We start from the raw sequence: 14,658 nt of genomic DNA, 5'->3' as shown, positions 1-14,658 counted from the left end.
GTGGTGTTAATGACGGCACTTCCGGTTGGTGTTGTGGGTGTGTACCTCAAATAGTTTAAAAAGGGGTGAGACGCCTGCTGTAGGGTCATAGCATTCAACAGATTGTCGTCAGTGTTCTTTTCGTTCAAACATGGACTGCTCATCAGAAGATACCCAAGGATCAAACAGCGCTAACTGGATGTATAGGGACCCTCGCACCCTGTCGCCCCTGTCTTCTCCCGCCAAGGACTACTCTGCATCGAGCATTGTGGACGGTGAAAGCCAGTTGTCTGAGGGTATGTCCGGCTTTAGTACACCTGTGTCTAACTATGTCAATAGGTGTGGTGATGAGGCACTGCTAAATGCTCCGCTCAAAAAGTCGAGGCCTGTTCCAGGATTGAGAGACCGGACTGCTGGGGATTCATTCACACACGTTGGCGAATACGGCTTGGAGTACGTAATATCGCGGGTCGATGGATGGATAATTTTGAGAGTTAAAGATTGTGCTACAGAGTGGCGGTTGAACGTTCATGAGTGGAATTTTTTCTTTGAGATTTTATGCCCCATGCTAGACGGTGTCAGGGGCACCTGGCATGTAGGAACCCATGTATTCCAATGGACTTTTCAGCATGAATCGAGGCTTCATCGCATGGATGCAAACCATCATACAAAGAGACCCCAGGAGTTCATTTTTTTCAGACGCGGTGTTGATACAGACGAGCTACCACAGTGCTATGATATGCATTGCATTGGTAGCTCTCCTCTACGCAACAGTGGTTTAAAAGCTGCTGATTATTTTGATAATGTCTTTTTCATACAGTGGGCTGATTTGTCATCACTACGTGGAATTTTTGCAGAGATTGATTCATTGGTTAAGACGAATGAAGAGCCAGGGCGCACATCTGATGAATACAGAATGCGCCTGTTTGAGCCGACTGGTGATGATGAGGGGGTATATGGTGTGTTTGAGTATGTTTAGGGCTATGTTAGCACTAGAAAATGTCTTAGAGGTATAAGAAAGTGGGCTACATGCTAGTATTACTAAGTGTGTTTTTGATAGGTTGTTTATAATATGCGCATTGTGTGTTTTTGTTTTTGTTCATATTCTAATGGTATATTCTGATACGCTATGCAGCACAGGACAATGATGAACATGTGGAAGGTGGGGGTGTGGCTATGGAGACTGCTGATTTAAAGGCTGTACAACCCGGACCCCACTGGCTTCACGAGTATGCCGTCTATCTGACCGGATTGAATCTGACCTTCCTACACACCGGCGAGGACAGTGAGCTGGAGGTGGACACAGCTATGAGAGATGACGGATGGCCTGTATCAACACAGATCCGTTTAAACCCTCCATCGCTGGCTGTTCTGCGATTTACCACGGGGCTCTGTGTGGTAGCCATCATCAGCCATCAGAAGCAAGCGGTCTGCTGGGGATGCCAGTGTGATTGTCCAAGTCAACGAGGCCATTCATGCCTGCAGGGAGCGTCACGTCATCACTACGAATCCCACTACCAGGACATTTGTGTTATCCTGGACAGACACCCCTTCCTGTTACTTTTAGAAACTGTTTTAAAGAAGACTACAGGGTTGACTGTGTCCCCCGGAAAAATCTATGGCGTGGTCGAATCTTTTCTATGTGATTTAATAGGCAATACCTATGATACCGAAAAACTGGATTCACTGGCTGCCGTAGAAGTGTCCGATGAACATCTGCTTCTGATACATGAAGCCATACAAATGTGGCGTCCTACATTGTCATTTGGCAAACCAAAGCCTGGTGGTGGTGGGTGGCGTTTATAATGGGGGTGTTGTTTTCTTATGCCTATGATGCGGATAGCAAGATTGTATCAGATAGACTATCCGTTTTGATGTATGCTGCCATAGAAAATGATACGTATGCCCAACATAATGCTTATATCAAATGTACGTATAAGGGTTGGAATGATCTGGTCATGAAATTCTTGTATGATAAACCTACTGATCAAATGTTAGCTGAAGTATTTACCCATTTCCCCAATGGTGACTGTTTTACCGTCGGCCATGTCATGTGTATATGTGCTTTTGTATCGGATGTCTTGAAGTTGAATAATCCCTCAAACGCCGAGGGTATTAGAACTGCTCGCATGATGTCTTGTAAAATGGTGCAGAGAAATAAAACTGCCTGTAAACTTTATCTGCGCATTGTATCGCGTGGCCAGAAATTTTAAATAAAAGGATGGATAACTCTGATCAGTGTTTCAGTATTCGTTTTTGTTGCAGTCATAAGACATGGATAAACGGCTGCATAAGACTTATTATGACCCCGCTGGACCAGGGGGTTACGGAGGTATCAATAAGCTACAAACAGCCCTCGCGCATAGTGAGGGTGTAGTACCTCCTCTAAAATATATCAAGAAATGGCTGCTGAAACAGGATCCCTACACTCTGCATGTACCTGCACCGATACATTTCCGCAGAAATAGAGTATTGGTTAGTGGGGTAGATAGACAGTTCCAGGCTGATTTAGTGGATATGTCAGAGTACGCACCCGAAAATGATGGTGTGCATTTTCTGTTGACGTGCATCGATGTATTCTCAAAACATGCATGGGTTCGTCCATTACCGTCCAAGAGGGCTATCGACGTCGCTAAAGCTTTTGATGATATTCTCAGCGAAGGGCGTACCCCCGATAAATTGCAGACTGACGCTGGCAAAGAATTTTATAACAAGATCTTTCAGCGTTTGATGGAGCGGTACAATGTCAACCATTTCTCTACATCTAACGAGACCAAGGCCAGCATAGTGGAGCGCTTCAACAGGACTCTGAAAACCCGCATGTGGAGATATTTAACAGCTGCCAACTCCAAACGATATGTGGATAAACTACAGGATATGGTCCATGCTTATAACCATTCATACCATAGATCGATAAAAATGACACCTGTCAGTGTTGATAAAAATAATGAGAAAATGGTGTTTAACACACTATACAAAACCACTCAAGAGCCGTTGGTGGTGTTTAGATATGATGTTGGTGACACGGTTAGAATTTCAAAAGCCAGAGCTACATTTCGAAAGGGGTATGAGCAGACATTTACAGATGAATATTTTGTAATATCGCAGCGCATAGCGAGGTATCCTCCAGTCTATAAGCTGCATGACTATGCAGACGCCCCCGTCCAGGGAACATTTTATGAAAAAGAGCTACAAAAAGTTATAGTGTCTAAAAACAAAGTGTATAAAATAGAAAAGATTATAGATAGAAAAAGGGCGGGGTCTAAGAATCTATTATATGTCAAATGGCTGGGATGGCCGGATGCCTTCAATTCATGGGTTTCTGAAAAGACACTAGTCGACGCGTAAAGAGACATACAACCCAGTATAGCCAGAGTGTACTATGGATAAGGAGGTGTCTGGGGGTTTCTATGTGACTCTGGCGAGTAATGCATCGCTAGGGATCTACCCACAAAATAAGATATGGAATTTTAGAACTAAATTAGCAAAATCTATACACACCAAGCAGCCCTATGAAGTAGGCCTAATTGAAGCTCAGTACCCATGCAGCTGGCATAGTTTTCCTGCCGAGGACGCTACTATGACCGTTGCCAATAGTAAAACGGGTCATAGGACATCATGTCTATTAGTTGGTGGACTTTATGAGAGTATCGGATCGTTATTACTACAAATCAACAAGACTTGGGCCAAATATAATCCTGGCGGTAGCGTTATACTACATCATGAAGGTATTAGAAACCGCATTTATGTAGAAGGAGACGATCACCTATCTATCGTCTTTAGAGGAAAACTGGCTGCTATGTTGGGTTTCGATGCAGGGGTCAAGCTACCAGCCCATAAAACGTATGCAACATACGCCCCCCATCCCACCGATATACACGGGGGGTGTTACAACATGTTCATATATAGCGACATTGTCGACCATCAGTTGGTCGGAGATAGTTATGTCCCCCTGCTAAGGAGTATTAATATAACCGACACCAGCAGGAGACACTGCATTCACATGTTCGACAAGCCGCATTACGTACACGTAGCCCGAGACCCTCTTGGAGATATTGAAATCGATCTAAAGTCTGACCAGAATACAAATATAAAATTCACATATGGTAAAGTGATACTCAAGCTGCATTTTAGACCTGTAAAACAGTAGAATTCATAGCTCTATCTAGGGATGAGGGGGTATAGACCGCCTTACGACGAGAACAAATATGTTCAGTATTATTTAAACCAAGCAGGGAGTGGGCTACCTGGCTATGAGGGTAGCAGCACACAATATGGAGCCGGCATCGGAGGGATGTTCCGTAGCCTCTTTAGAATGGCTATTCCGTTACTTAGGCGAGGAGTTAGCATAGCAAAGCCTCATCTGAAGACTGCTGCTAAACATATTATAGGCGACGTTATGACCAACATAGCCCATGCTGCATCTACGCCCAAACAGCAGGGGTCAGGCATGAGGGTATATGCCAGAAGAGCAACAAAGTATCCTCCTATAGGGGCTGGGCGTACCCGTGCACCGGCACGACGTCGTAAACAGAATAAAAGAGCGGCACCTATCAAAAAGAGAGCCAAACCTAAAAGGATCAGGAAGGTGTCAAACCGTCGTTTTAGAGGGGCGGCTAACGATATATTCATCTAGTATAGCAGGGGCTGAATAACAATGGCGTTGCTACATAACATGTCAGACGAATGTATTAAGAGCGAACTGGATCTCTTCTCCCTGCCGATGACGCAGACTTCGATAGAAAAAAGTACATATATTGAAATACCCCCGCTATCGGCAGCTAACAGATGGTGGACCCATAGAGTTCTTTGTATCGGCCAGTAGCGAAGACTATATAGACCTAAACAATACATATTTACACCTGAGGATCAAGATTACTAATCCTGATGGAACAGACTTGGCTCCGGCGGCACCCGTGGGACTGATTAACTATCCAGGATGCACGTTATTCTCCCAAGTAGATATTACTCTGGGTGATAGGCTTATCACCCAGTCGTCAAACACCTATCCGTACAGAGGCATTATAGAATGCTTGCTAAACTATGGAAACGGGACATTAGACACCCAATTTGGATGTGGTCTATTCCAGAAAGACACCCACGGTCATATGGACGATATTCTTCCTGGAGGCCTCAATCTAGGCTTAACGACTAGGAGCGAATATACGGGTCGAAGTCGTATAGTCGAACTAATAGCCCCTATACACGTCGATATGTTTTTTCAGGAGAAACTGTTGATTAACGGAGTTGATCTACGCATGAGATTCATTAGAGCAAAAAATAATTTCTGTCTGATGTCCGATGGTGCTGCGGACTACCGTGTATCTATAGTGTCTGCAAATGTTTTCATTAAAAAGGTAGCGATAGCACCAGGCATCAAGCTGGCCCATGCCAGGGCGTTAAACCAAGCTAATGTCAAATACCCCGTTGATAGGGTGTGTCTAAAGAATGTATCCATTGCTGCAGGCAGCAGAATATGCACACAGGATAATCTATTTCTAGGACAAATACCCAAGATGGTTATTATAGGTTTTGTGAATAACGAAGCATTCACAGGGAGTTACGCTAGGAATCCTTTCAGATTCCAGCATTTCGGCATTGAGTTTTTATCCCTATACTGCGACGGTCAGGCCTATCCTGCTAAACCCTTCCAGCCTGACTTTAGAAACGGACTGTACACCCGAGAATATTTTCAGCTCATTCAGGCTACAGGTCGTCAGCTCAAAGATAGAGAAATAGCAATTAATCATAAGGAATTTGGAGATGGGTATGCATTATTTTGTTTCAACCTTGAGGCGGACGAGGGTTGTGGACAACATGTATCGCTAGTCCGAACAGGGAATGTGAGGCTAGAAGCACGATTTAGAGCAGCGCTGGCTACAACGGTCAATTTGATATGTTATGCAGTTTATGATTCTGTTATAGAGATATCAAATAGACGGCAGGTGTTGTTGGACTATTACTGAAAAGACGTTGCGATATGAATACTATAGAGCTGACAGCAGTGTGTCAGAAAATGGCCCACAAGGCTTATTTTCTTGGTGCGTTGCCGTGTAATCATCTACCCCGGGAAATTCGTCAGAGGCCTGCAATGCTGGTGATCAACACCGAACCTTCACACATGGCCGGGGCCCATTGGCTAGCTATATATATTACGGCTGAGAGCCAGGGATACTTTTTCGACTCCTACGGCAACCCTCCCTCATACTCTGAGTTTCCTGAGACCATACAGCGTTTTCTCGATCAGCACTGTATAGATGTAGTTCATTCTACACAACAGGTCCAAGATCCATCAAGTACCGCATGTGGGCAACATTGTGTTTTTTTCTTGTTTAATATGCAAAAAGGTGTATCCTATCAAAAGTTTTTGAAAATGTACGGAGATAATCTACCCCGTAATGATGAAAAGGTTTATGATTTTGTTGGCCGTGTACAACCTAGTGTCTGTGATGAACATGATATGTCATGTGTGCAGTCATGTATATGCGGATGTAGCACGTAACATGTGTTGTGTTTGGTATGATAATAAAAAATAAAACAATGATTTGATTACATTTCCAGTCGTACTGTTTTTTCTTTTATTTTTACGGCTATAACATATACATAAAGATACATAAGAAAATCAAAATGGTATCCACTCGGCCATAGGCATTCCAGGGGAGGTAATAGATGGCAATGTCTGATTACGTTTCCTCCTTTTACCAGATGAGACAGGCATAGCTGCCGCCGCAGAGTCACCCATAGTTGAGGGTGTATACTTATACATGTCTACAGTTTGTCTGAGCTGTTTATTAGGGATAGCCGATAGAGGTATATTATTACTGGCTAAAAATTTCAGAAATACATTCCATCCCTGTGGTCTGACAGATTCGACAACATGGTATGGGGCGGTAACATTCTTTAACAGATCAAACATATGGGACCCCTTAATAGTTTCGCCTTGTAAAACGAGTTCCCCCTTGTCCGTCCATGAGACATTTTTAGATTTCTTTAAAGAGTCCAGGATATGTCTGGTGTTGCTCTTGCTTCTGACGGGTATATGTTTCATTATATCCTTATAAATATGATCGCCGATGCCATCATCGTCATCAACACCATACTGTGCCGCCACAGGTGTATGAACTGGGCCCCCATCCGCAAGTGACAGAGTTAATTCTCCATGCTCACGCTGTCCTTGTTTCACCATGGATAGATAACGCTGCAGGACCGCTCCGTACCTGGCAGCTTTTTCATATAGGTCTGTATCGGGAGTGTTCAACACCGTCGCAATGGCCTTATCCAGCTCATTTTCAGCAGTCTGTCTAACAGAATCCCTGGGTTGGGTATGCTTTAAGGCATCGAGTTGATGTTGAGGAACTAGATACATCTTGTGCGTATGATCCATTATAATCACCCTCCTCTTGAGAACAGGCTTGTAAACAACGGTACGGCCACAGACAGCAGGGGTAGAAGAAATCCACCAGTCTGATTAATTAGTCTTTTCTTTCTAGATATTAGTACATTTTTATTGGCGAGTATTCTGAGGTCCTTCTTTCGTCTACGCAATTTCGTATGCTGACGGGGGGTTAGTGGTATTTTGCCTTGTAAAATGTTCAAGGCTATTTCACACAGTGAGTTGATAAAGTCGGTGTTGGCTGTCCTGAGGATAGCTTTACGCTGTGCTGGAGGTGCTTTATATAGTTGCTTAAGACGTTCACGATTTCTGCTTATACGTGAGGACATGGTCTTTTGGGGCTAATCACTTTACTCTCTGAGTGTATACAACATGCCGGTCCGACAATATATCTGTTCTAAGTCTCATGTTGTCTGGGGTCATGGCTTTAAAGTCTACAAGCAGATACCCATAAGGCATGTCGGTAGCATCGTTAAAGGCTTCTAGAAAATATTTTGTCTTACACGGAAACATCTGTTTGGCTATCAGCATAATCTGATATTTGTCACGTGGGTTCTTAAACAAAACCATGTAATTGGTATTTAGACTAATTGTACGGCTGGTTTTACCCTGCATGAATAAATTCTGGACCAGATACATACAACTGAGATTACGATGGTGTACATATTTGGTAAAAACGTACTGAACCTCTAAATTATTGCATGCGTCGTTCATCAAGTCGTCAATAATGAGCAGATTTCTAGTATGGACTGGTAAGACTGTATCATCGCATAGAGATTTGGGGATCCCTTCTATAAAGTGAATGTTCCTTATTTTAAGCAGATCATCGTATATGGGCTGCCAGCATGAATAAATATATACTATATTTTCAATCTTTTCTGAGAATAACCGATCCATATTTTCAATGACTGTTTTGACAAAGTAGGTTTTGCCGCTGTTTGACGGTCCCGATACTACCATGCTGAACGGGTGCTGTAGCCTAGGATCAAACGTAGCGTGTGCAACAGCCATCTCTGCGGTCTGTGTGCATCCCCTCTGACGGCCGGCTGCCTTGTGACCATAGAACAGTGAAACATGTGAAAGTTAACATTCTTTATTAACACATGCATGATTATTAACACATTCATCATTAATGCATGACGAGTATAAAAGTATATACATATACATCATGATACATATACATTTAACATGATTGTTAAATGTATGATTCAAATAAAAAAGATTAAAAGGAGAAAAACACATGGATCAATTTGAAAACAATAAATCAAAACCAAATAGTTAATAACATAACACAGCACAACATAACACAATATGCATACCACCTCAAAATACAAAATGAATAATATAAAAAGACATAAAAAACTATGTGGAAGAAGAAGAAGAAGAAAAACAGGGATCATTTGGACGCTATAAAACAAAATGGTTAATAGCCATAAGGAAGCGTGGTGTAGTCGGGAAAAACCCTGCGTTTGTTGTAAACCACCCTAAGTCGTTTAACCACAGTAGCGTTTTTAAGCAGAAGCTTATTCTTATTCCTTTGAATGGTATCTACCGTGGTGGTGATGTCGCGGGTTTGTGGTCGATTGTTGACAAAATCATCGATTAGACATTTCAGTGTCTGCTGGGTGACCACTATAGCATTTGCTGCATTTAAAGTCACCCCTTTGCATTTGACTACAGACTTGTGCTGACGTGTGTGGTAGGCATAGCTTTTAGGACCTGTTGAGACATATTCGCTAATGTAATCCTCCTGCGCGGTACCGTACCGATCGCCATCATTTATCTCGTCGGTCAAGTCGCCCAGATAAGGACCTAAAGGGGGTACCCAATCACCCTCCTTAGAAACAAAAATGATGCTGTCTGTGTCACAATAGAGGATACGCTCCTGTAATTTGTCTAGAAGGTCATAGAGCATGAGCCTGGCATGGGCCGTAGTCACAGCCCCCACAATCACGTTAACATCCCGAGCCCTTTCGAGACGGGCATCTTTGTGTTTCCATTGTACAAGGGCCACCTCATCAGAAACAAAACAAAAGTGGCTAATGTGATAGCTGTCGCTGAACATGAGCTGGGTGAACCTTTCAGGTGCTGCAATTAGCTCACAAGTGGGTAGGTCTGGGCGTAGCGAAAAGCGACCCCACAGGCTGTTGAGAATCAACTTGTTGCAATTACGCATGGCTTTGTTGACGCTCATGTTGTCGTGATCCAGCTGTATGCCTTCCTTAACCAGATAGTTTTGCACATATGCCTGCTGTTTCTCCGCAGTATCCACTGTGCTGGGGTATCCTGAAGCCTCCTGTTTACGCTTGAGAAACGTTTTGACATACCCTTTAAACAGAGACTTTGACTGCTTGGGGTAGTGCCATACTTCATGCATCTGTATTATCACGTACCCCTTTTCCACGGCCTTTTCTACCTCTAAAGTCACCCATGTACCTGTCAGAGCCCTTTCATCGTCGCCGTGATGACATGCGTCTGTCTGATTGAGCTCTGTGGCACATGTACCACAGAGGGGAAACATCAGCTTTCCATGACACCTGTAAGGGAGCACAGGATGGTAAAGACCTCTGGGGGGCAACACAGTGCATTTGACGATGCCGAAATACCCGTCCAAAGGACCAAAATTCCTGAAAATGATCTTGGGGTGTCCTATAGGATATGGACAGCGGGCCTGTACTGTGGGGTAGAGAGAGGTAAAGTCATAGTAGCGTATTTTCTCACCGGGCTCGACCTTGTGGTACATTTTGATGGCATTGGTGCGACCCCCATAGAGAGAGTCGCGAGGATCAATCCTGGGTTGTATCTTCAGAGTAGCCAAGAAGGCCTGCACTGTAGCATCTGTCTTTTTCAGTCTGTGCCACTCACACTCCCACATGACCACAACTCTTAAGCCATGATCTCTTTTGAGGGCCGTGATTTTGAGGTGAAACTGCAACCATAATTCACCATAGGTCTTATTGACGACAGGATTCTTATGACCAGCGTTGTAGCACCGTTCACACCCGTGATAAAAGCATCCTGCAAATTCATAGGCTGTGTTTATAGCCGGGGCATATCCATCTAGGAAGAATGGACCATATTCAGCCTCCCCATGCTTGAGAGCGTGCTGAATCTCCAGGTTATTGGAGTGGGATAGATATTCAAGCCACTGGATGGATGCACATGAGAACGACTTTTGCTTTTTCCGATAGACCCCCTCGTAGGTCAACGCCAAGACGTATTTTTTCAAGAACGACTTTTTGAAGGTGGCCATGCACGCCGAAGCCAGAGTGGCATATGCAAAGGGGTCTATAGTTGCACACTCTATGAAATTTTCCCTGTAGATCCCGCACGCCGTGTGCAGGATCCTCACATCGTTGACACAGTAGCGGCGCAGCTGTTTCTGAATGTCAAATTTTTTGTGCCTTACAGATCTGTACCATAAAGCGAAATCTGTCTTTTGATCGCTAGTCATGGAATCATAACCATAATATGAGATCTCAGGGTATGCACCGACATAAGACTCGTTGGCCCGCGTGTTAAATTTATGAGGAAAATGACCTTTCGCCATATCTTCAAAATCCAACGCCTCCGGTGCTTTAGCCAACCGCATGGGGAAAAAGCTGAATGAGTCGACCCATCTCTGGCTGTAGGCATCATCGCGCATCATAACGACTCTGCTACCCTTCATGACTATAAAGGGTACAATACCCTGCTTGGTCATGTATTCCAGAACGAGATAGCTGTCGAAGCCTGATGCGTTGTGCGCAATGAATGTAAACAACCTATAAGCCCCTGTTCTGTAGCGTCTCACAAACTTTCCCACGCAATCTGTACCGCTAGCATACCATTCCTCGCCTTCAGAAGTCTTAGCAGCCACAAAGTTTGCTTCGTGTCGACCCTCATGCACGCGCGTTTCGAAATCATAAAATATGTAATCATCAGATAAACGGCTATTATCAGCATCATCATCATCATCTACAGGTGCAGCCGTCGTATAACGGTTCCCCCGACCTTTGCGTCGACCCTTGCGCTTGCGTTTCTTAAGGCGGTCGTACGGCTGAATAAAACATTCATGCACAGTGTCGCTGAGTATCGGTTCACCGCAGTGATGACACTTTGACACGCTGCATACATGCCCTTTATAGGCCTCCTCCTCCTCCTTCCCCTCCTCCCCCTCCTCCCCCTCCTCCTCCTCCTCCTCCTCCTCCTCCTCCTCCTCCCCCCTCTTCTTTTTCTTCTTCGGTATGATATACTGTCTACAACACTGATTACAGTATTTGATCTTTTCACACGGTATCATTTTATGTACGGCCGAATGTTGCTTATGTATGGCATAGCAGACCTGCGAGCGGCATATACGACTACAGTCCGTGCACTTTATAGTACGACCTCCCTGGCTATCGCACACTGTCAGACACACATTGCAATGGATCGGGCATTTGTGGAATAGAATTGTCTCGTGGGCCTTGTAGCAATATTCACACACATATCGCGTACCAAAGAAAGCCGTGCGGTTCACTATACAATGATAATGGTTATCATGCAGGTACAACCATATTGTTTTAGGATGTTGGCCCATATGCGTCTGGAACATCTCCAGCTTCTTGAATGCATCATTATGATGAAATATCAAGATTTTAACATCTAGATGTCTCTCAAATTTGAAAACATCCGAGAAACCCACAGAGTGATCTGGACCGTACCCCAGCTCCCTGTGTAATTTGCGAGCCGCCTCCAAATTAGTCTCGTCGGGCACTGTACTGCCTCCAGTTACCCCCTCCTGCAGAAAATGTATCATGCATAGTGAGAAACACAAATTGTTATGTGTGTTACTAGGTGTGTAGAGATTTAATTTCTTCTTGTTTATGATCTCATCATAGGGAATTGATTTTAACTTCAAACGCCCACCACCCCGTTTGTTATGGACCCCTGTGACCACCAGCTCTAACACATCATCCGTCAGACCTGTGTCGTTACTCTGTATGACTTGGCTAATATGATCCATAAACAAATCCGCATTGTAATCATCACCCGCCACGAGCACAGCCTGCACATCAGCAGCCAATGAAGGCCCTCTCAAAACAACGTTTAAGACACTACCGTCGGCTGTACTTTGTGAACAGTTTGTTATAACCCCCGACAGCCTCTCCCTGATCAAATCAGGGACCTCTTGTACATTTTCAAGGGATATACTTCTCAGATCAATGGTCTGTCTAACCTCAAAACCGTTAAAGCGGGGAAATAATCTAGTATGCAACTCGTCATCATCATCACCCGCCGCCATAGGCACAGGTGTACCATCATCACCACCATCATCATCATCACCACAGCCAACAACATCAGCACCGCCATCGTCACCATCAACGTCAACAACACCGCCACCACCACCACCACCCCCGCCACCGTCCTGTATATTCGACTCTATAGAGTCACCAGTCCTACCCCCTGCAGCCTCCAGGGGTTCCTGAAAACCCTCACCATCCCCTTCGTCACGTTGCGACACATGCAATACATCTATCGGTGATGTTATGTCTATCTGCTTGGCTATGTCTAGCCTCTCTTGTACACTAGCCAGCCACCCATCGACAGTGTTAAGTACATCTCTGGTGTATGCCGCCGCATACAACACATCCCTTGTGTCGGGGACATCTAACCCCACACACATCTTCCCGCCATCTGCACATGGATCGTTCGAAACATTTATCATAGCAGCCCTGTCTAGGGCCTCCGTCATTCTATTACCCCCTACATCAGCATCAATTAACACACGTCTAGTTCTAGCTATGTCAGCACGTATTTCCCGCATGTCTAAACCACCTTCAGCACTCATGCCCCCACCCCCCACACGGTCTACAGACGTATCGCCGGGTGTATCATACCTCATAGCCATCTCTTCAAGATCTACATCCATAATGCTACCCCCGCTATCAGATCTACGCCGTCTCTTGGGATTACCGTCTACAGATTTGAATTTCCTTTTTCTGGGGCTAATAGCTTTATGCATTGTGTTTAGCTATAGTTTTTATGCCAATAGATAAAAAATAAAAAATAAAAGTTATTTAGTCAGATATTAAAAGAAAAAAGTTTTTATTACGTTCAGTTTAAAACAAAAATATCCTCTCCACAGAATAAACGAAAAAGATAACAAACAAAAAAAATAATAATAAAAAGAACACCCCAAAACCACAAATCAAATACTAACGATTCATCGTAAGCATATCCAGAGCATCATTCATGATAGTCATCCGGGCAGACATGGCCTTGTAGGCCCTGATGTTATCCTGCGCCGTAGTTTCAATTAGCCAAATTTTCCGCGCCATATTAGATATCAGAAGCCCCCTATCCAAGGCCAGAGTGTTAACACGCACTGCTGCCTCGACAACCAAAATCTGCTGCTGTATTGATTTTATAGCCAGACCATAACGCACTAGCTCGTCCTTGATTTCCCCGATGATCTCGAGTGACTGCGCCGTTTGCGCTTCGATAGTCTGAAATCTGCTGTCAATACGTTTCACAGACAATGCACCCAGTTTACACTGACGACCAATGGTTGAGGAGTTTACATCAACTGCTGTAGTTACCAAGGTTAATTTACCGACACAATCCTTACAACAGTTGGTACATGGACCACCCGCAATGTATTCGTCAGCAGCCGCTGAGCCATTGGGTAGCAGCGTAGCCACTGCTCCGTTGGCGGTGGGACGACTCACAGTGCCTGGTGGATTGTGGATAGAGGCCTGGATGAGGATGGGTCGTGATCCAGAGGCGGGGGCTGCAGGCTGATGGTTTACAGGCTCTGCCCTGGCGGTACCCACTACGGAAGTAGCTGGAGGGTCTATCCAATGAGCGGGAGTGAAGTCGAGCTGTTCCAACAGCTGTGAGGGCCACAACGGAACGTCGGTAAGACCCTCAAGATCCTCATTGGTCAGTTCTGGTAGTGGTGCATCCTGAGGGTCTCCAAGGACTGTTTGTAATAGAAAAAAGAAATCGACATAATCAATATCACACCCCATCATGTTCATCCCCCCCTCTATAGCATATACATTTTTTCTTTAATTTCCTACCATGCTGAATGCCTCCATCCGGCTGTACAGTAACGGTCTCTGCAGGCGGCTCAGACACAGGTACAACCGATGTATCAATCAACGGTTGTTTGGACTCAGACCATCCACCCCCGTGGTGGGCGATTTTAGGATTTATAACAGCATGGAGAACCAAGTTAAAATTCTCTGGAGTTAAAACACTATGTGTGGTGTCCTTGCGTCCCTTTTTATAAGGGATCTGCTGTTGCACCACTGCTAGCG

The 14,658-nt window shown here is 44.6% G+C and overlaps 1 protein-coding gene across 1 annotated transcript; it reads left to right on the top strand.

Moving 5' to 3' along the window:
• On the top strand, nucleotides 1-2,015 carry LOC130404829 (uncharacterized). The gene is made up of 2 exons (XM_056609755.1): nucleotides 1-275; nucleotides 1,115-2,015. The coding sequence occupies exons 1-2, from the start codon at nucleotides 131-133 to the stop codon at nucleotides 1,783-1,785; spliced, it is 816 nt and encodes a 271-aa protein (XP_056465730.1). The 5' UTR covers nucleotides 1-130; the 3' UTR covers nucleotides 1,786-2,015.
• Nucleotides 2,016-14,658: the final 12,643 nt, after the last annotated feature.

This window comes from Gadus chalcogrammus, chromosome 15 (genome assembly GCF_026213295.1).
Source record: "Gadus chalcogrammus isolate NIFS_2021 chromosome 15, NIFS_Gcha_1.0, whole genome shotgun sequence".
Lineage (NCBI taxonomy): Eukaryota > Metazoa > Chordata > Actinopteri > Gadiformes > Gadidae > Gadus > Gadus chalcogrammus.
The sequence above is the reverse complement of the archived record's forward strand: the minus strand, read 5'-3'. Positions and strand labels throughout refer to the sequence as shown.